General features: G+C 45.0%; 1 protein-coding gene across 1 annotated transcript; it reads right to left on the bottom strand.

Annotated features, from left to right (window-relative positions):
• Positions 1 to 907: 907 nt before the first annotated feature.
• Positions 908 to 20,021, bottom strand: LOC147100236 (hyaluronan synthase 1-like). Its single transcript, XM_085968249.1, has 4 exons — positions 19,328 to 20,021; positions 5,396 to 5,621; positions 3,555 to 3,687; positions 908 to 2,449 (listed from the first exon to the last, which is right to left on the bottom strand). The coding sequence occupies exons 1-4, from the start codon at positions 19,979 to 19,981 to the stop codon at positions 1,774 to 1,776; spliced, it is 1,689 nt and encodes a 562-aa protein (XP_085824375.1). The 5' UTR covers positions 19,982 to 20,021; the 3' UTR covers positions 908 to 1,773.
• Positions 20,022 to 23,810: the final 3,789 nt, after the last annotated feature.

Here is a 23,810-nt window from a genome sequence, read left to right on the forward strand (position 1 = left end):
CCTGACCTGCTGAGTATCTCCAGCATTTTCTGTTTTTATTTCAGATTTCCAGCACCCGCAGTATTTTTCTTTTTGTATCTGCCTAACTTTGTTCTCTCATGGACAACAGCAGTGTGACAGGTTCTACATTTAGAGTTGAGCTGTAGGAGCAAACACAGAGTGATCGGTGCCCATGGTGTATCGCACTGCTCGCAGCTTTTTAGTCTTCATAGGCCACGTACGTGTGTACCGTGAAGCCTCGCAACCATGTGTAAAGTTGAAATCCATATTGCATTAATTTACTTATACAGTTAAATCTTTGTATTGTGACTTAGGATTTATACACCTTAGGTGTTAGCTGTGGCTCAGTGGGTAGCACTCTCACCTCTGGGTCAGAAGGTTGTGAGTTCAAGTCTCACTCCAGAGACTTGAGCACAATAATCTAGGCTGACATTCCAGTGCAGTGCTGAGGGAGTGCCGCACTGTCAGAGGTGCCATTTTTCGGCTAAGACACCCTCAGGTGGAAGTAAAAGACCCCATGGCATCATTTGGAAGAAGAGCAGGGGAATTATCCCCAGTGTCCTGGACAATATTTATCCCTCAATCAACATCACCAAAAAAAACATGATCTGGTCATTATCACATTTCTGTTTGTGGGAGCTTGCTATGCGCAAATTGTCTGCCGCATTTCCCACATTACAAGAGTGACTACACTTCAAAAAAAGTACTTCATTGGCTGTAAAATGCTTTGGGGCGTCCTGAAGTTATGAAAGGCGCTATAGAAATGCAAGTCTTTCTTTTTTTCTTTCTTCTTTTAGTGAGTTAACAGTGATAAGAATAGCTCTTTCCAAACTCCAGGCCCACAAAATTCAAACAAGGCAAACCAACAAATAAGAAATACAAGTGTGTACTTCGAGAGCCAGTTTGCCAAAACTTGGGGCCACATGTGACCCACAGGCTGCAGTTTGGACACTCCTGATGTTAAATGTCAGTCTGTAGCACATTTTTGTAGGCACGTTTGTGTTTAATTACTGTTTATTCTAGCCCTTTCTGTCTTAATTCATAATGTACAGTATTGTATCTTAGGACCATCACATTTTATACACTTACATTTTACAAAAGAAATACTGTCCAAAGACACACCTACACTCTGTGACAATTAAAATTAAGTGCTTTTCGCTTTTAAAGTAAATGGTGCCCCCTCTCCTGAAGGTGTTGGCTCATACGGAGTATAGTTCCATGGGCACCAACGGCCCTTTGGTACTTTACCTAAGTGGCCACTCTTCCTGTATGAGGTCACACAATGAGTTATTTTGGCCACTGCGGGCAACACAGCTCAACTAAGTCCTGTTCTCATTCAATGTCCACAAGCACATACATTCCAGTGAGGGTCACTGGACAGCAATCAGGAGCGGGAACTCCTGCTAACTTTTCCACTTGTTAGCCTAAAGCCACTGAGGCCAGTTGTAGTGCCCTATACTGTCACCTTGAAAGAGCAGCCTACCCAGCCTGTGTGGACCATCACCATACGTGGTGCATTTACCCACTAACCCAAAGATATAATGCTCTGTGGTATTGGCTAACACAGAACAGCACCGGCAGAGGGCTGGGAGATAGTGTCACTACCACTCTCCTGACTACAGAAGGTGCACAGCCCAGGAGGGACTGCAGAGAAAAATTACCTCAAGAACAAAAAGCAGAACCTCAAAATTTATGGAGCGTAAAGCATGCTTCAAGGTGCTAGTTATTCCTCAAATTTTTCGGTGATCGTGAAGTGATTTACACAAAATATCTCTACACTTCAACACAGTACATTGCAGCGTTCCTTCTATACTGCTGCCATGACCACAGATGGTAAATTGCAACCAAAGCTGCCCAGTATGACAACAAGGCCAGTGAACCATAGAGCACGTAGTCTCTATCGGACGGCCATTGAGTGTGGATCCAAGAGCGTTCTGTTTCCGTGAAGATAGTCTCGATCAAACCCACAACGAGGATGACCCCCCACACCAAGACTGGAAGCAGCGGGATGAAGTTCTTGACTCTCTCTTTGCGTCCAGACGTTCCCCAGCTGGTCTTGGTAACGGTAAGAAGAGAGAAGCATTTGATTGGCAGCAGCCCACTCAGATAGAAGGTAGGATACAGAGATACGAAGATCATCTTCAGACTTCCCTTCGGGCATGAGGCGTTGATTGCTTTGATGAATGCAAAGCCATGGAAGCAGAGGAGTGCCCAGAGAATGTCCCAGAGACACCCGTGGTAGAATAGCTTGATGATGGTCACGAAAATGAAGAATGGTGAGCTCCCTATAACTACGGACTCGTACGTCATCCACAGACTGTGCTTGTGCCACCAGAGAAAACTGTAGAACCACTCCATGAAAGATGACTTGGTCCAACGTATTTGTTGATTGAGCCAGCGCAGATATTGAGCCAGAGTTTCTGTGTAGCACCAGGCCTTGGGCATATACCTGGGTGAAATAGAAATGAGCTTTTATTAAAGAACCTTTGTTATTTCTGTATGTGGCTTTCATTTTACAACAATCAAATTTAACACACGTCTGCCATGCAACCATCCAGTCAATATAACCAAGCTGGCCGCAGACACTGGGACACCTTGGTGTCGCAGTCTCACCTCTGCAGCCATCTAACCATTGTCTTCCTGTACATAATCCCATTGTCTCAGCTTTGATCTTCAATATGGTAATTTCCCACTTATAATTCACCCATCACTCTCTGAGGACATCATGTATATATGTTGTAATATCCTTGCTATAACAAGGGTCGGAGGAGGCTCTTGTGCAGCATAAACACTGGCATAAGCTAGTTGGGCCAATGTAAAGTTCAATTCATGCACGCAGGCCACTGTCTCATGAAGTCAGATTTGACTGTTTACTGTTGGTCATTCTCTTCTCCCAGATGATAACCAACTTCTTCCATGTGCGGTGCTTTGCCCCACAGTGCTCATAATTCAATGATAAATACTTCGAGGTGGCTCCCTGGCAGCTGTGCAGGTAAATGCAGTGTCCAGTATGGTTATGAGCTGTACAGAGCAGGAGCATTTGAATAATGTTAACTGATCTCAGACAGAGTGGCAGTCGGTGGTGTTGCACCCCTGGGGTAGGTGGATATGGGAGGGGAGGGGAGGAAGGGGGGTTTGGTTTAATAAGTCAGGCCTCCTGCTTCCGATTACTAACTGGTGCTGCCTGATGGAAAGGGCATCAATTGAAGACAAGATTGGGCTTGGCTATGATGCCTCTCATGTTTGAATACTCTGCCGGCACTCACTGTCTGGGCTCATACATGAAAATGGAGAAGTATCAGCGAGCTGCTAGTGCCCGTGGAACTGTATCACAACAAGAAACAGTGCCTTCCAGAGAGGAGGAGAGAAAACGAGGGAAAAGGAACCATAAAAAAAAACTTAGAAGTAAAGAACATTCATGTTCTTTTTTCAAAATATTGTCCAAGAAACACCTCATCTGTTTAAATGAAAATAACAGGCCCAGGTTTATCATCTCGGCTACAACCTAAAGCATGGTACTACACAACTGAGCAGAAAATAGATTCATCTCTTACTTGGTGGAGTAGCCCAGACTGAGCACCCTGTTAGTCAGGTGACGATCATCCCCACACGTGCACCGGATTCCCAGGAATCTCTGATTGTACCAGGGCTCTAGTAACTGCTGGAGCAAAATATTCCTGTACATCCCTGAAACAGATGGTCATTGTTAGAACTGAACATGGATTATGGACGTGGTCTGGTCAAATAGTTCACTATGCTGTGATGAACGGTTCTCATACCGGGGGGTAGAAGTTAAAATTGAGGATGTTAGAAGTAAGAAGGCAAATCAGCTGAGCTATTGAAGGAGACAGACAGGACAGCAACGCAAAGCAACACTGTCAGAACCCTGACAACACCTTCTCCCTCTTGTTTACCAATACTACAATGGTCAGTTCCCCATCTGAACGTTTCTCTCTTGTTCTTCCTCAGCTCCAATGCTCTTCCTTCTCCCTGCATTCTCACTGTGCTGAAATCAAGACCCATCACACTGTCTCCTATTCTAACTCATTCCTTCCCAGGATTCAAACTGTCAAATGCATCACCTCCCTCAATCTTTCCTTTGTACTGCAATCGACTGGCTTTTAAAACACAACATTGGCATCATTGCTGTGTGATGTATCTTCTCTTTGGGGTAGATTTTCCCGAACCTGTCGGGAAGAAGGCGGGACTTCCCCTTTCGGGTTTTTGACCCGCCTACTTCGACGTCCGGCCAATCCACGTGATTTTCCCTTGATTGACCTTGTTGAGCCCGCCCAGCAGGCTCAGCAGGCCAATTAAGGGCCACCCGGCAACAGGTGGCGTCACAGACTGAAATTTCATCTGTCAAGAGTTTGAAGCTGTGAAACACTGACACTCTGAGTTCTAAGCTGAGTCATTCTGCACAGACTCAGTTAGAACTCTTACCGGCACTCAAAGCTGAAGGCTGTCACTTTTGGCAGATCGCAGCCGTTCAGCTTTCAGTTCCGGCTGAGTGATGGGCTCCCGACGGCTACAGGAAGAAAGGCTGTTAAGGTAAGTTCTTTACACACTTTAGACACACCAAACACACTTACCTTTGCACTCATGCACCCATCACTCACCTGAGCGCCGACATCGCGACCCCTCCAACTCCTTCAACCCGACGGCCCGCCTGCTCTACCTGGCGTGGTTTGGAGCCGTCGGGAAACCCACACGAAACCCCTCAAAATAGGGATTAGGCTAAAAACTGCCTGTTAACTACCTGTTAACAGGCAGTTAATTGGCACTAATCCCTTCCCGCCTGGTTTCAGCGGGTCCCAGTGCGGGGCGGGTACCCGCCGCCCCTGAAACTTACGTGGGGCGGGATTTTGGGCGGGATGGTGTCGGGACCCCCAAATTCGGGATTTCCCCCTCCACACGCCTGAAACCCCGCCTGACGGCTCCACGAAAATCTAGCCCTTTGACTCTTATTCAGCCTTGGTGTGTCCTGCATAATTGGTCTTTGCCCTGGAACTAGGTTTCTACAAGGTAAGAGCCACTACCCAGGCCTAATATGCAGGAATTGCGTCTGTACCAGAGTAATCTAAAAGAGGGTAATCGTAAGAAAACTACTAGGCACTTGGTCTAAGTATTAAACAAGGCTTTAATCAACTGTTTTTCAACATGGAGATCTAGTTGTGTCCTTCACTAGTTCCTGTTAAAGAATGTCCTGAGCAAGCTGGGCCCGTGCCCGAGTATTTATACTCTCCCTGGACAGCACCACCAGCAGGCCACCCAGTATTATTTCATAAGTAATTTCCACATGAATGGCTAGATTCATGTCAAAGGTTTTTATTTTAAAAACTATCTGGGATCATGACATCCTGTGTTAAGATCCTGATGTGTTCACATTCCTTACCTAGAGGTCCACTGATACAAGACACACAGTCAAAGTAAGACTGGCAGGCTCGTTCCACATTGAATGTGATCCAGTAATGCAGGCTGTTAAGGAAGCTAACGAATGAGTCGGTGACATTGAGAATTCGCACTTCCCCTCCGACTGCTCCATAGTTTTCATTCGAATCTAAAACTTTAACTAGTTCCACAGTTGCTTGTGAGTCAAGTTTTGTGTCAGAATCACAGACCTAAAAGATACACAATCCATTGATAAAGATGCGCAATTCATTGCTAAAGATACATAACCCATTCATAAAGATCCAGAAGAGGTAATTTTATGAGTTTTATTACAGGAAAGACATGATTGCACCAGAGAGGGTACAGAGGAGATTTACGAGGAAGTTGCCAGCACTGGAGAATTTTAGCTATGAGGAAAGACTGGATAGGCTGGGGATGTTTTCTTTGGAACTGAGGAGGCTGAGGGGAGACTTGATTGAGGTGTATAGAATGATGAGGGGCCTAGATGGAGTGGATAGGAAGGACCTATTTCCCCGAGCAGAGAGGTCAATAACCAGGGGGCATAGATTTAAAGTAATTGGTAGAAGGGTTAGAGGGGAGTTGAGGAGAACTTTTTTCACCCAGAGGGTGGTGGGGGTCTGGAACTCACTGTCTGAAAGGGTGGTAGAGGCAGAAACCCTCATCACATTTAAAAAGTACTTGGATATGCACTTGAGGTGCCGTAACCCACAGGGCTACGGACCAAGAGCTGGAAAGTGGGATTAGGCTGGATAGCTCTTTCTCGGCCGGCACAGACACAATGGGCCGAATGGCCTCCTTCTGTGCTGTAAATTTCTATGATTCTATGAGTTCAATTTGCTGGCAGGGGCCATTGCCTACTGGCAGAGAATATCTGTATTTCGGGCACATGGTGTTCATGAGTTTCCAATCATTACAATGAATCATCGGAAAATCGTGGTGCCAGAGTGCCCAACAGGCATTGCAAAGGCCAGGATCCCATGGACTCTCAAATTTTCTCCCATAATACATTAACCATTCATCTAACTCTATTTGGGCAGTAGTCAGTAGGTCTGCAAAGGGACTATTAACAGGCAGAACATTAGTACAACCCTAACAACAAAACCAGAAAGTGACGATCCCAAACATTGCTGTTGGATGCCTCACAGATGTGGGGGAAAATGTTGCCCCTAATATATTTAAAGAGTGGTACATGCTCAAGATGGCTGTGTTTGGTGCTACATCTGAACCTTACAGCTTTCACTTTATAAAGTACATAGATTGGTATGGATGAAAATTACGCCAAGATTTCCCAGTTGGTAGATAGCAAGTGTGTAGCTCACAACAACTGGCTCCAATGGATAAGAACAAGAACAAGTAGACAGACATCACCAGAGATGACTGAGAATTATGAAGGATCAGTGGTGGAAGCTGTGGAAATATATCAAAACAGTGTTGGTGTTCCAAAACAGCAGATGTAATTTATCTGGATTTTCAAAAGGCCTTCAATAAGGTACCCCATAATAAACTGATGAACAAGGTCAGAGAATGCGGAGTCAGGGGACATGTAACAGAATGGATAGCTAGCTGGCTTCAAGCCAGAAAGCAGAGAGTGGGAGCAAAGGGCAGCTATTCACAGTGGCAGAAGGTGGGTAGTGGTGTTCACAAGGATCAGTGTTAGGACCACTGTTGTTCACAATTTATATTAACGATTTAGACTTGGGAATCAAAAACACAATTTCTAAATTTGCAGATGACACCAAATTGGGGGGTATAGTCAATACTGAGGAGGACTGCAACAAATTACAGGAGGACATTAATAAACTTGCAGAATGGGCATATAATTGGCAAATGATGTTCAACACAGATAAATGTGAGGTATTACATTTTGGTAGGAAGAATAGGGAGGTCACATTACTTGGAGGGTGCGAGTCTAGGTGGGGTAGAGGAACAAAGGGGTCTCGGAGTACAAATACACAAATCACTAAAAGTTGCGACACAGGTCAACAAGGTCATAAAAAAAGCAAACCAAGCACTAGGGTTTATTTCTAGAGGGATAGAATTGAAAAGTGGGGAAGTTATGCTAAACCTGTATCGAACCTTGGTTAGACCACACTAAGAGTACTGCGTACAGTTCTGGTCGCCATATTATAAAATGGATATCGAGGCACTGGAGAGGGTGCAGAGATTTACAAGGATGATACCAGAAATGCGAGGGTATACGTATCAGGAAAGGATGAACAGGCTGGGTCTCTTTTCTCTTGACCTAATAGAGGTCTTTAAAATTATGAAAGGTTTTGATAGAGTGGATGTGGAGAGAGTGTTTCCACTTGTGGGGAAAAGCAAAACTAGAGGCCTCAATATAAGATAGTCACCAAGAAATCCAATAGGGAATTCAGAAGATACTTCTTTACCCAGAGAGTGGTGAGAATGTGGAACTCGCTACCACAGGGAGTGGTTGAAGCGAATAGTATAGATGCATTTAAGGGGAGGCTAGACAAGCATATGAGGGAGAAGGGAATAGAGGGTTACGCTGACAGATTTAGATGAGGAAAGACTGGAGGAGACTCGAGTGGAGCATGGACTGGTTGGGCCAAATGGCCTGTTTCTGTGCCGTATATCCTATGTAGTTCACCACAGAAAATAGCAGAAAATTCAATGACAAAGAAGAAATGCAATGGTGATCAAACACATCAGCGAAACAGAGTGAATGAGAAATCGATGAAATTCCAAAGCAATCAATTCAAAAGGGATGCATTCATGCTGTGTGTTAACCTAACAACATTGTTCAACACAGTACCATGGGAGACACTGGCAATGTTTGGTTTTCCTCCTAAATATATCAGCATTGTCAAAGGGCTCCACGAAGGCATGTCCATCAGAGTGATTTCAGCTGGGGTCTGTTCCGAAGCTTTCCCACTGACCACTGCAATGAAAAAGGGAGATGTTACTGCACCAGACTTGTTCATACCGCTCTGTTGTGGGAGTCAGATTGGTGGCCTTTATAAGAAGTGGCAAGCTATTCAAATGCAAAGTGGTCACTGAAGAACTCCTTTGATGATTAGTCTACCTGAAAGGCTCAGTTAGAAAATGACCTCCAACTCACCAGCAGTTAGGTGCTTTGAGCTAACAGCCATAACAAAATGGGGGTGATGTTCACCCTCCTCCTGACAATTAGTTCAGTGAACTTGGCTTCAGGGTCAAAGACCAACAGCTGAAGACAATCCAACAGTCCCAACACTTCAGCTGCATGATGGCAATGTCAACAAGGAGCTTGCAAGCTGTGTGAGAAAGGCATTGGAAAGGTGAAGAACAGACTGTTTGTCGAGCATGACCTGGAGATCAAGCAACCCAAGCCACGTGTTTATCATTCTTCTGAATGTATGAGACACAGACTGTCTGCAGACACCAAATGGAAAAAGCTCGAGAAATTTCACTCCTCCTCATCATTAATCTAGTGGCCAGATCATGTGGGAAACACTGAGGTATTCAGACAAAACAACATGAGGAGCATACAAACAATGGCAATGAGGTCACAGCGCCATCTGCTTTTTTTTGGATACTAAGGGAATCGAGGGATATGGGGATAGGGCGAGAAAGTGGAGTTGAGGTAGAAGATCAGCCATGATCATTGAATGGTGGAGCAGGCTTGAGGGGCCGTATGACCAACTCCTGCTCCTATTTCTTATGTTCTTATAGCAAACCTCCCTAACCCGCGACCTCTACCACCTAGAAGGACAAGGGCAGCAGGCGCATGGGAACACCACCACCTCCAAGTTCCCCTCCAAGTCACACACCATCCTGACTTGGAAATATATCGGCCGTTCCTTCATCATCACTGGGTCAAAATCCTGGAACTCCCTCCCTAACAGCACTGTGGGAGCACCTTCACCACACGGACTGCAGTGGTGCAAGAAGGCGGCTCATCACCACCTTCTCAAGGGGCAATTAGGGATGGGCAATAAATGCCGGCCTTGCCAGTGATGCCCACATCCCGTGAATTAATTTTTTTAAATGGCTTGTGAATGGATAAAGTGAGCTTGTCAAAATGCATTTTCTGCAGAGATCTATGTGCAGGTACATGGAGCCACGATGGACAACAAAAGCACTGTAATGATATTCTGAAGACAGCGCTGAAACAAATGATTGGGATGACAAAGCATTGTCGCAGCTGGTATTGCTGACCTGGTGACCAAAATAGGCACAATCTGGGACACAGAGTGGATAGAATGAAAATGGCGACTGTGGGACGAGCACAGATCATTGTGCGATTCCCTGCCCTTGTTGTGACAACTTAATTCAAGAAATTGCCTACATTCAGTGGCACAGAGAGACAACTCTGGTGGGTATCACAACAAGATGGCAACCAAGAAACAGTCTGTTTTATGGCTTTCACAGACCTTCTTAGCCAAGACAAGGAAATCAATGTGTGGAGAATGGCATGCATAAGCCTGTATCTAGCATTGCTAGGCACTTCAAGCTAAGGCGATCTGCTACCAGGCTGCTTCACCATCTTCAACTAAAATTAGCTCTTTGCATAGCATGCTGGGATACTTAATGATGGCAAATCAAGAAAGAAAGCTACAAGTTCCACAGATGTGCATTCTTTTTCATTTGTTCCTAGACATTTCTGTCTAGTAGCCAGAAAATACTGCAAGTAAAGAGGAACTGGAACCAATATCCCAGAGATGATTATTCAGCATAATATAATTTGAGGGATAAGACTGGAGATGACTTCACAAACTTTCAAATTTAGCAACAGGTTGATGGTCATCATTCAGATGAGACAATAAACCGTGCCTCGTCTGCCCGCTCAGATGGATGTAAACAATGCTGTGGCATTATGTTGAAGAGGAGCAGGGGAGTTTTCCCCGGTGTCCTGGGGCCGACATTTATCACATTACATTTTTACTTATATTTTTTATCCACACCTTTGTTTTGGCCTTTCCCCACCACCACCCCTTTTCTTTTTTTTCTCTCTCCCACATGGCAGCTGTCTCCCATTCTGCCAGCGCATTTCACACCTAATCTAGAGCCGTCTTTTGTCTCCACTAGTCCTGTCACCATCTCGTCTCGTTTTGAATACCTCTTAATGTCTCTTCTCTTTTGTTCTCTCCTAGCCTGGCCTCTTAATCTATTTCATTTCCTGTGCTTCTTTAGTCTTGACAAAGGGTTTTCACCCGAAACGTTGACACTATTTTCTCTCCACGGATGTTGCCTGGCCTGCTGAGTTTTTCTAGCATTTTCTGCATTTATCACATTGCTGTGTGTGGGAGCTTGCTGTGCTCAAATTGGCTGCCGTGTTTCCTACATTGCAACAGTGACGACACTTCAAAAAGTACTTCATTGGCTGTAAAGCGCTTTGGGACATTCGGAGGTCTACCACAGAAGGCAGTTGAGGCCAATTCATTAAATATATTCAAGAAGGAGTTGGATATATTTCTTAAGGCTAAAGGGATCAAGGGATATGGGGAGAAAGCAGGGACAGGGTACTGAGTTTGGATGATCAGCTATGATCTCATTAAATGGTGGAGCAGGCTCGAGGGGCCGAATGGCCTACTCCTGCTTCTATCTTCTATGTTTCTATGTCATGAAAGTCGTTATATAAATTGCAAGCCTTTCTTTGTAAACCTAATGAACTGTACAAATACTTTCTTAAATTTAAAGTAAATAGAGGAATACAATCCCATAATTATTCAGAAGGAACCATTTCTCATTCAAATCAGTGATTGAAATAACCATCTGAACTTTGATAAAGGATCCCACCTGAGATGTTAACCTGCCTTTGCTCTGTCAAGTGCTAATGAAGGTGCAGTGAATTTTTGGCATGTTCTCTTATTTTTTGTGCAGCAGCCTGTTCTAGCACAGTGCTGTCATGAGTCCACATTCTACCTATCTCTAGGGTTCCATTTTTAGCTAAGTTGAAAACCAAATGCGTGGCAGGATAGGATTAGTGCCTGGGCTGAGATTAGGTCTTGAGTTTCATTCAAAATTAATTGAAAAGTTTAATTCCCAATGCATCATGAGACACAGAAATAAGTAGGAAAAAAATTCTTGATGTCCAGTTTACATTTTAGAAATTTCCAGATCAAAAGCAGTTTATCCTGTCCGTAATGGACAGGTGGCAATCCTTCCCTGCACTTCAGCCAAACAGCAAGACAAAGGTATTGATGGAAACATGCTGGACTATCAAGGTGTAAAATGGAAGCTGCTCAATCACCAGACAGCAGGACCAGAAGGCAATTACAGCAAAAAAAAATCTGGCCAGGCACTGAGACAGAAACTAGAAACGTACGTACTGCAGCTAATTCACACACAGCTTTATTTGGGCACAATACGGGAAACTAAGCCTATCTGAGGCTTCCTGTGTGTAGGAGAACAGGATAATGAGCATTAATTGTTGCTGCAAAGCTTTGGGCTGCTGCATTGGTCCAGTTGCATTCCTGTGGTCACTGGCCCATCATTACATGTTCTGCTCTCTGTCTAATGGGAGGGTGTTTGTTAAGTATGTGTATTGTATTGAACAATTAACACAAAGACTTAAACGTATAACTCAAACAGGTCTTTACTGGTTGGAGGTAGGGACTATACATAGGTCTTTACTTCATGCCCACAGGCGGGAACTGAGGGGGATCAGTACCCACAGTACTATTTATACCCCTATGGCCAGGAGTGGTACTGCGTATCACTACGCCCAACAAGTAGTGCAGTCCTGTCCATAGGTTCAAAGTAGCACACATATTACATACACAACATTCCTCCCTTCCTAGCTTTACAGTCATCTCCCCATTTAACATAACGTAATAACATATATACATATATAACTTCAGGTTTACATAACAGAATAACATAGATAACTTCATGTCAAAACAGATCACAGATTCAGTCTCTGCGGAAAACAGTTCACAGATTCAATCTCTGTGGTGGAGTCGGTTCACGTTGCTGGAGTGACTCATTCAATAGTCCTTCCATGGATTTAACAGTTTGAACTTCCGAACTGAATTGGCTCCGTTCGGAGGGACCACGTGTGTGATCTGGTAGAGGTAATAATGGTTCAGATGGGTCATCTTCTGTTTCGACTTTTCCTTTTCTGCTTCTTGGAGACTCTCTGGGCTCCGTCAGCTGCCAGCTGCATGCGCAGTTCCTCCTTCTCTTCCTCCTTTTTCCGTAGTAGAGCCACCTTCTCCCGATGTTCTGTAGACTTTCGGTGCTCCTCCATGATTTCTGTATGGTGGGAGTCGAAGTTACAAGTTGGGCAGGACAGGACATAGTAATATTCGGTGTCGTCCTGATCTAGGCCAGCGAGAGGGTCTTCTATTTCCTCCATACCCAGCTGGGCGTTAGCCAGCTTTTGTTCCAAGTCCAGACATCTTTCCTGAAGAGACTTCTTCATGCGTACCTCTTCATCCAGCTTTTTCTGGGCTTTCAGCAAGTCGTTTACTAATGACCTCATTTGAGATTTTACTACTTCAACTTCTTTTGGAGATTGATTGATCGGACTATTCAATCCCTCTACCGGAGCAGCTGTTTCAGCGGTCTGTTGTTCTACGTTGATGTGAGTCAGCGTACTTTTGGCATCCAAGGGCTGCTCTGTTGCAGTCATCTCAGTCTGTGTTGCCACCTCAGCTCTTCCAATAACCTTTGAGAGCTCCGAACCCCTTTCGTTTGAATATTGAAGTTCATGTTCAAGTTTTTCCCATTTCAGAGTCCTGTCCTTCAGCATATGCAGGAGTTGGCTGACCGTTAACTCCTCTGACATCAGACGTTTTGTGTGCTCCTGCTCCATTTTCTCCATCAGCTGCTTCTGTTGTCTTTCCAGATTCTCCAACTCTATATCAAAGAACTCTTTCGTTGCATTCAACTCTTGCTCAAAACGGCGAAGCATTTGTTCTAATTGCTGTTGTAGTTTGAAATGGAGTTGAGTTCGAGCCCGGTGTCCCTCAGAAATGGGCACATCAGTAGACTTGCCAGACTCAGAATCCACAGTTAAACTATGTTGTTGTTGCTCAGTGGAATTCTGTGCTGAAACTTTGTCTTTTGCACCTGAGTTGGGCTTACCATCATCCGTTCCAGAGTCTGGGCCGACTATCTTCACCGAGTTCTCACTCGTTATTGTTTGTAGGAAATGCCAGTCCATATTCATTTTCCTAATCCACTCCCGTCCTAGTAGTGGAGGACCTCCTTCAGATATCACATATAAGTCCATTATTTGACTGTCTTCGCCCTTGTGGACCACTGCAACCTCTATTTTCCCGATGGGGTACACTCTTTGCCCCGTGTATGTTTTCAATATAATCCCCGTATCCTGTAGGGGAATATGTTGGAATAACTTTCTGTAATCTTTCTTATTTATGACCGTCAATGCCGATCCAGTGTCCAATTCCAGTTTTACTTGGACTCCTTCTATCTGAAGAGTGACCCAAATTGTCTGGAGGTCTGCACCCTTACCAGCGTTGAGTACTCTTAAGCTAGCCAGTTCATTACAGCTTAAGCTAGCCAGTTCATTACTGCTAGCGTCTGAATCGGACTCCTGTTCGGTCACCTTGTGTACCTTTGCGTATTTTCCTTGCGGTGACTTCTTGTTGCTGGTCTTCTTCCCTGACCTGCATACTCTAGCTATATGTCCAAGCCTACCACAAGTTCTACATTCTTGGTTTTTAAACCAACACTGGTTCTGATCATGCGTTGTCTTTCCACAACGATAACATTTGCCAGAACTCACACCCAATTTGTGTGCACTGAGCTCCGGTGACCGTAGCTGCATTACTGCCGTGCCTCTCGCTGCGGCTTCGTGTGCTGCTGCCATAGTGACCGCCTTCTCAAGCGTCAGCTCATTCTCCTCGAGCAGTCGCTTTTGTGTATCCTGTTTAAATAAACCACACACAAATTTGTCTCGAAGTGCCTCTGTCAGTCCCGTTCCAAACTGGCAATATTTCGCTAATTTACGCAATTCCAGCAAATAATCAGCATTGCTTTCATGCTGTAGCTGCCTTCTGTCGTAAAATTTAAATCGTTCCGCTAGCATCAGCGGCGTGGGGTTTAGATGATCTTTCAGGACAGTAACAATCTCATCGAACGTCTTATCCGCCGGTTCATCTGGTGATAACAGGTGTTTCAATTGCCCGTATGTCTTCGCACCCATTAAATTTAATAATGTTAGTGCTTTATCAGCCTCACGAATTTTATTGGCCTTACAATAATTTTTAACTCGTTCAACATATATGGCCCAATCTTCGATGTCACTATCAAAGTTGCTAATATTCCCGTGTTTAGGCATTGTAGTACTTTATCAGATTTGCAATTTCTCAGATTTTTTTTTTTACTGTTATCCAAGATGGCGGCTTCCCGCTCTTGCCGTCGTCCTCCGCCCACAAAATGGCGGTTTTCCCGCTTCTGCCTTCTTCCCCAGCGGTTTTCCCGCGAAAAATGGCGACTTTCCCGCGCTTCTCGCTCTCCCCGCCCACTTCAATGGCGGTTTTCCCGCGCTTCTCGTCGCTGACTTTCAGCCCGACTGCGGCTCTTATCTCCTGTGCGATCGCTGGTGCGCCGCCCGCCCGAAACGGTTCTCAGCCCTTATCACCGGTGCGATCGCTGGCCCGCTAAGCGCCTCCCGCTTGAAGCGGCTCCCGGCCTCTGGCTCACCCGCTCGGCGGCTCTTGCTCGCTCCCTCCCGGGCTCTGGCTTACCCGCTCGCGCCCTCCCGGGCTCTGGCTTACCCACGAGGTTATGGAGGCTTCAGGGTCCTAATGCCTGTCGCTTCCAGTCGCTGGAAGCTGTCAGGATTTCTGCTGCCCTTCAGTTTTCAGTGGGGTGTTGAGGATTGGAACCTCTCTTCAACGTCCTGTCTTTGGACGAAGCCGCCGTGGAATAACTGCCGCAGGGTTCGAACCGACTCGTCGCCAGTGTTAAGTATGTGTATTGTATTGAACAATTAACACAAAGACTTAAACGTATAACTCAAACAGGTCTTTACTGGTTGGAGGTAGGGACTATACATAGGTCTTTACTTCATGCCCACAGGCGGGAACTGAGGGGGATCAGTACCCACAGTACTATTTATACCCCTATGGCCAGGAGTGGTACTGCGTATCACTACGCCCAACAAGTAGTGCAGTCCTGTCCATAGGTTCAAAGTAGCACACATATTACATGCACAACAGTGTTCATTGTGTGTCCTTTCTGAAACCTCACGCAGTTATACGCCTTTTCAGTGCCCTGATGACCTAAGGAGTGTGCAGTTCCATTACCATATAATAAAATGTCAAAGGAAATGTTTTCTCTGTTGGTGACAAACAATGAAAATAAATAAGAAGGGCAAAAGGGATATCTAAAGGCATACCAACCGAAAAGTCTCTGATTTGGTTCCTCGCCTGTGCTGAGACCAGCCAGGCAGCATTAGGGGGCCTGTAATTAGCCTTAGTGTCCCAGGCTAAGGGGGGGTAAAATCAACCAGGGTCCCTGCTCTTGATCCCCGACTGAAAAGTGCGTGTATGTCAAAGTCAGATGGAGACACAAGCAAGTTCGGCTGGATCGCTCCCTCCTGCTCCCAATCAAATAGGAACATAGGAACAGGAGGAGGCCATTCAGCCCCTCACGCCTGTACCGCCATTCAATTAGATCATGGCTGATCTGTATCTTAACTCTTATCTACCCGCCTTGGTTCCGTAACCCTTGTTAAGTCTGTGAGTTGTTCAAGTAATTAATACTCAGACTTAATCAGTAACAATAAAACAGGTCTTTACTGGTTGGAGGTAGGGACTACACTGAATACAAGATTACTGCACAGTGCTTATATACCGGTGTGTTCACCCCCGGTATTACGTCTACAGCAGCCTGAGAAAGTAGTACATCTCTTAAGGTGGAACAGGCTTAAGCTCTCTTAAGGTGGAACAGGTTACATACACAACACTCCTCCCTTCTTAGCTTTATAGTCACCCCCCCATTTAACATAACGTAATAACATATATACATATATAACTTCATGTTTAATGTAACATATCACAGATTCAGTCTCTGCGGAAAACAGTTCACAGATTCAATCTCTGTGGTGTAGTCGGTTCACGTTACTCATTCAATAGTCCTTTCATGGATTTAACAGCTTGAACTTCCGAACTGATTTGGCTCCGTTCGGAGGGACCACGTGTGTGATCTGGTAGAGGTGATAATGGTTCAGATGGGTCATCTTCTGTTTTTACTTTTCCTTTTCTGCTTCTTGGAGACTCTCTGGGCTCCATTGTCAGCTGCCACAGCTGCCAGCTGCATGCGCAGTTCCTCCTTCTCTTCCTCCTTTTTTCGTAGTAGAGCCACCTTCTCCCGATGTTCCGTAGACTTTCGGTGCTCCTCCATGATTTCTGTATGGTGGGAGTCGAAGTTACAAGTTGGGCAGGACAGGACATAGTAATATTCGGAGTCGTCCGACAGGTCAGCGAGAGGGTCGTCTATTTCCTCCATACCCAGCTGGACGTTAGCCAGCTCTTGTTCCAAATCCAGACATCTTTCCTGAAGAGACTTCTTCATGTGTACCTCTGCATCCAGCTTTTTCTGGGCTTTCAGCAAGTCGTTTACTAGTGACCTCATTTGTGATTTTAATACTTCAACTTCCTTTGGAGATTGATTGATCGGACTATGCAATCCCATCCTCGTCGCCAGTGTTAAGTCTGTGAGTTGTTCAAGTAATTAATACTCAGGCTTAATCAGTAACAATAAAACAGGTCTTTACTGGTTGGAGGTAGGGACTACACTGAATACAAGATTACTGCACAGTGCTTATATACCGGTGTGTTCACCCCCGGTATTACGTCTACAGCAGCCTGAGAAAGTAGTACATCTCTTAAGGTGGAACAGGCTTAAGCTCTCTTAAGGTGGAACAGGTTACATACACAACAACCCTGAATACCCTTGTCGAACAAAAATCGATCGATCTCAGTCTTTACATTTTCAATTGACCCCCAGCCTCAACAGCTTGTTTGGGGGAGAGAGTTCCAGATTTCCACCACCCTTTGTGTGAGGAAGTGCTTCCTGACATCACCCCTGAACGGCCTGGCTCTAATTTTAAGGTTATGCCCCCTTGTTCTGGACTCCCCCCACCAGAGGAAATAGTTTCTCTCTATCGACCCTATTTAATCCTTTAATCATCTTAAACACCTCAATTAGATCACCCCTTAATCTTCTATACTCCAGGGAATACAAGCCCAGTCTGTGCAACCTGTCCAAATAATTTAACCCTTATAGCCCCGGTGTCATTCTGGTGAATCTGCGCTGCTTCCCCTCAAAGGCCAATACAGCATATTCTGTTGTTACTCACTCTCTAGGCTGACAATAGGAACTGATGCTTGCGTGAGGTATCAGAGGAACCATATCTGAGTATGAGTCAAGGATTCAGAGGTATAATATTTTCTGACTAGCAAACATTCCCCAATTGGAAAATATCTCTCAAAAGGAGGAAAAGCATCAGACGGGGGGGTGGGGGTCTTTGAACAAACAAAAAAAATACATAAAAAGCCCAAATCTTACACCCAGAATTTTTATGTTGGATAAAGTTTGCTATTTCGTCAGAAGTGTAACTTTAGGCTTGTAACGTTCCGCCTTCTCAGACCGAGACTTTTGCACAAATGTATGTTATCCAATTGTATAGACAAAGTACAGATCAATAATTTAGGGAACTAGAGGGGCACATAGGATCAGGACCTTATTTACTTTAAAAATAATTTATTTTTCCTACCTTGCCTTGTTTCCTATAAGGCCCGTGACCTGCTCTTGTGCTGTCATTGTGGAACTCGTCACTAGAGGGTGTGCCTGAGCAGCTCAGGACAACTCACTCCATCATTATCCCTGTGAGCAACCTCTGCACTCCCTGCATACAGCGCCTTCTCCTTGGTATCTCGGCCAAGATTGGGATGGGCTGTCCCTTTGTGTCAACTTTGAAGCTGGTACTTTCAGCATCCAGGCCAACAGGGTTACGGTGGTGTAGCTGTTATGTTATTGGACTAGTAATCTAGAGGCCTGAACTAACTACAGGAAACTCTCATTTAAACGGCACCTAAATATCCGGAATTCTCTATTAACCGGCAAAATTCATACTCCAACAACAACGCCTCAGTAACCAGAAATGTTGCCGAGTTAGTCAGTGGGGGTAGTTCTCCAAACTGCCACTACTCGGCTTCTTGGCGCTGTCGGAAGTCCAATTACTGTATACTGCACATTTCTTGATTTTTAATTTTTTTTGTTAAAAATAGCCTCGGTAGATAACCCTCTCCGTCATCCAGAATTTTTAATCAACCGGCAACACGCCGGTCCCATCGGTGCCGGATACCAAAGAGTTTCCTGTAATCCAGAGACCATCAGTTCAAACCCAGCAGTTTGAGAATTTGAATTGTTTAAAAATCCTGGAAATAATAAAGCTGGTATCAGTAAGTGACCATGAAGCTGTCGGATTGTCGTAAAAACCCAACTGGTTCACTGATGTCCTTTAGGGAAGGGACATGCTGTCCTTGCCCGGCTTAGCCTCTAGGTCACTCCAGACCCACACCAACGTCGTTGATTCTTAACTGCCCTCTGAAATGGCCGAGCAAGTCGCTCAGTTGTATCAAACTGCTACACCAGTTCCAGAAGGCGGTGGCCCACCACCACCTTCTCAAGACTCCCAGAAATGGGCACAAAATGCCAGCCTTGCCAGTGATACCTACATCCTGAGAATTAATTTTTTTAAACTATGCCTCCGAGCTCTCTTGGGAAGTTGAGATCATGGATTCACGACCACTGGGGGTGACAGGAACTGAAAAGTAGGAACACTGAATCATAAGTAGGTCAGATGGAAACTTTGAAGCTCAACTTCCAGTTTCAGAGTGCTGAAGCAAGAGGTATCTGTTCAATGCAGAAGATAGATTTACACCAGTGAAAAGGCTAAATTAGAGACATAGGCTTGTTGCACTGGTCATACCTGAATGTAATCCACCGAGTCTCCGATAGCTTTGAAGGCTGTGTACATTACTTCTCTCTTTCCTCCCCATTTCTGCATGATGCAAACACAACGTTTGGTCCGAATTAGTGATTCTACCTCAAACTTCTCTGGATTTCCAACACATGCCTCTCCATAAAACAGATTGACAGGGTCCCTGTACAGCCCATTGTTGTCATTCTCCTCTTTATTCCAAATAACTCTATTAAAATTTCTGGAGTGATAGTTGCCCTCCCACACATACGTCCCAATATCTTCCTGGCAGAAAACCTCCTTGAACATGTCCATCATGTATTGGTCTTCTTTTGCATTCCCATCAATGACCATGATAATTCTCAGCTTGTGAATTGGGTACTCAATGTTCTTCACAGAGTTAAGACACTGTGCCAGGTATAAAGGGTCTTCCTGGTAAGCAGATATGGTTATGGCTACCGACTTGGTGCTGCTGCATTGCAGGATGTTATCATCTGTCTTGCTAGACTCGAACAGGGCAAAGATTGTTTGAAGGAAGAGGTGGACAATGATCAGGGGGCCACAGATCCCAAGTGAAATGAGTTTATATCCATCTAAGAGAAGCTGGAATCCTGCTACATATGCCCAAGACACACCAAAAATTAACAACAGGGCAAAGACCATGGTATAACTTCTATGAGCTATTAAAACTAGAGTGTCTTTGTTAACCATGGCTGGCAAAGATCAAAGTCGACCAATTCTCAGTTGACTGTGGAATGAAAGAGACACAAAACCAAAAACTGTTGTTAACAGTATGCTGATTCTAATATTCTACTCATCCATTATTCTCTATATAGTAACATTAACTTGCATTTATACAACACCCTAACAGAGAAAAATATCTCAAAGCTCTTCACGTTAAAAAAATGCTGGACTGAGATACTGTATTAGGAGGAGTGACCAATAAGCTTGGTCAGCGATGGGTATTAAGGAGGGTGTTAAAGCAGGAGAAGGAGGTGGAGAGGCATGGGGGGGGGGGGATTCTAGAGGGTGGGGCTTAGAGCTGAAGGCAGAGTCGCTAATGGTGGGACGAAGAGAGGGGAGAATGCACAAGAAACTGGAGCCAGAGGAATGAAGATTTTGGGGAGCAGGGGTTGTAGGGCTGGAAGTGATTAGAGATAGGGAGGAGTGAGGCCATGGAGGATTTAAACACAAGAATGAGAATTTTAAATTTGAGGCATTGGTTGACTGGGAGCCAATGTAGATGAGTGAGGATAGCGGTCTTGGGCCAGTGGGAGTTGTACAGGATAGGATATGAGCAGCAGAGCTTTGGATGAACTGAAGTTTATGAAGGCTGGAGGATGAGTGGTTGGTCAGAAGTGCATTGAAATAGTCGAGCCGGTAGGTAACAAAGGCATGGATGAGGGTTTCAGCAGCAGATGGGCAGAGAATGGGCGGAGGCGAGTGATGTTACAGAGGTGAAGGCAGGTTGTCTTTGTGATCGAGAGGATATAAGGTCAGAAGCTCAGCTCAGGGTTGATAGAACACCGAGGTTGCAAACAATCTGGTTTAGCCTGAAACAGTGGCCAGGGAAGGATGGAGCTACAGAGCTTGTGGCGGGGGCTGAAGACAATGACTTTGGTCTTCCCACTGTTTAGCTGGAGGAAATTGTGGTTATCTAAGACTGGATGTCGACAACCAGTCTGACATCCAAGAGGTAAGTGGAGGGGACAAGAGAGGTGGTGGAGAGGTAGAGCTCGATGTCATCAATGTACTTATGGAAGCTGACCCCTGCATTCTACAGTTGATTTTGCCAAGGAACTGTACGTAGAAGAGGAAGAGGAGAGGATCAAGGATATACAGCCTTTACAGGCACTTTACAGCCTTCCGGACTCAATATCGAGTTCAACAATTTCAGATCATAACCTCGGCCCCTATTATATTTTTCTCTCTCCACGGATGTTGCCTGGCATGCTGAGTTTTTCCAGCGTTTTCTGTTGTTATCAAGGACACACACTTGGGGTACTCCTGAGCCAGAAGAGAAACCATTGGCAGAAATGCACTCACTACAATTGTACAGTAGTGGTGATGAAACCAGAGAGTGTAGGAACGGTAGCATAGTGGTTAGCTTACTGGACTAATAATCCAGAGGTCTGGATTAATGATCCAGAGACGTGAGTTCAAATCTCACCACGGCAGCTGGGGAATTTAAATTTAATTAAATAAATCTGGAACAAAAAGCTAATATCAGTAATGGTGACCAAGAAACCATCGGATTGTCGTAAAAACCCATCTGGTTCACTAATGTCCTTTAGGGAAGGAAATCTGCCGTCCTTACCCGCTCTGGCCTAGATGTGACTCCAGACCCACAGCAATGTGGTTGACTCTTAACTAACCTCGGAAATGGCCCAGCAAGACACTCAGTTGTACACAACCACTACAAAAAACAATAAGAATAAAACCGGACGATCGACCTCGGTACTGGCTTTGGACACGGCAAGGGCACACCCAGCCCAGTCGACCCTGCAAAGTCCTCCTCACTAACATCTGGGGGCTTGTGCCAAAAGTGGGCGAGCTGTCCCACAGGCGAGTCAGACAACAGCCTGACATCGTCATACTCACAGAAGCATACCTTTCAGCCAATGTCTCAGGTTCACTATCCCAGAACAGACCCACCAGAGATGGCAGCACAGTGGTATACAGGCGGGAGTGGCCCTGGGAGTCCTCAACATTGACTCCGGAGCCCATGAAGTCTCATGGCTTCAGGTCAAGCATGGGCAAGGAAACCTCCTGCTGATTACCACCTACCGCCCTCCCTCAGCTGATGAATCAGTACTCCTCCATGTTGACCACCACTTGGAAGAAGCACTGAGAGTAGCAAGGGCACAGAATGTACTCTGGGTGGGGGACTTCAATGTCCATTACCAAGAGTTGCTCAGTAGTACCACTACTGGCCGAGTCCTGAAGGACATAACTGCCAGATTAGGACTACGGCATAAGAACATAAGAAATTGGAGCAGGAGTCGGCCATTTGGCCCTTCGAGCCTGCTCCGCCATTCAATAAAATCATGGCTGATCTTCTACCTCATCTCCACTTTCCTGAACTATCCCCATATCCCTTGATTCCCTTAATATTCAAAAATCTATTGATCTCTGTCTTGAATATACTCAATGACTGAGCCTCCACAGCCCTCTGGGGTAGAGAAATCCAAAGATTCACCGCCCTCTGAATGAAGAAATGTCTCCTCATTTTAGTTCTAAATGACCGACCCCTTATTCTGAGACTATGACCCTTGGTTCTAGACTCCCCAGCCAGGGGAAACATCTACCCTGTCAAGCTCTGTAAGAATTTTGTATATTTCAATGAGAACACCACTCAGTCTTCTAAATTCTAGAGAATATAGGCCTGGTCTACTCAATCTGTCCTTATAGGACAATCCCCCCATCCCAGGAATCAGTCTGGTGAACCTTCACCGCACTCCCTCTATGGCAAGTATATCCTTCCTTAGGTAAGGAGACCAAAACTGCACACAATACTCCAGGTGTGGTCTCACCAGGGCCGTATAAATTGTATTAAGACGTCTTTACTCTTATACTAAAATCCTCTTGTAATAAAAGCCAACATACCATTTGCTTTCCTAATTGCTTGCTGTACCTGCAGGTCCCTCTGAACACCAACATTACCCAATCTCTCACCATTTAAAAAATACTCTGCTTTTCTATTTTTCCTACCAAAATGGATAACTTCACATTTCTCCACATTATATTCCATTTGCCATGTTCTTGCCCATTCACTTAACCTGTCTATATCCCCTTGAAGCCTCCTTGCATCCTCCTCACAACTTACATTCCCAGCTTTGTATCATCAGCAAACTTGGATATATTACATTTGGTCCCCTCATCCAAATCATTGATATAGATTGTGAATAGCTGAGGCCCAAGCATTGATCCTTGCAGTACCCCACTAGTTACAGCCTGCCAACCCACAAATAACCCGTTTATTCCTACTCTCTGTTTTCTGTCCGTTAACCAATCCTCAATCCACGCTAGTATATTACCCCAATCTCATGAGCCCTAATTTTGTTTAATAACCTCTTGTGTGGCACCTTATCGAATGCCTTCTGAAAATCCAAATACACCACATCCACTGGTTCCCCCTTATATATTCTGCTAGTTACATCCTCAAAAAACTCGAACAGATTTGTCAAACATGATTTCTCTTTCATAAATCTGTGTTGACTCGGCCCAATCCTATTATTTTCCAAGTGCCCTGTTACCACATCCTTAATAATAGATTCTAGCATGTTCCCTACTACTGATGTCAGGCTAACTGGTCTGTAGTTCCCCATTTTCTCTCTCCCTCCTTTCTTAAATGGTGGGGTTACATTTGCTACCTTCCAATCCGCGGGAACCGTTCTAGAATCTATGGAATTTTGGAAGATGACAACCAATGCAGCCACTATCTCTATAGCCACCTCTTTTAAAACCCTAGGTTGTAGGCCATCAGGTCCAG

This window comes from Somniosus microcephalus, chromosome 26, assembly GCF_052327205.1.
Source record: "Somniosus microcephalus isolate GS21.2 chromosome 26, FLI_Smic_1.0, whole genome shotgun sequence".
Lineage (NCBI taxonomy): Eukaryota > Metazoa > Chordata > Chondrichthyes > Squaliformes > Somniosidae > Somniosus > Somniosus microcephalus.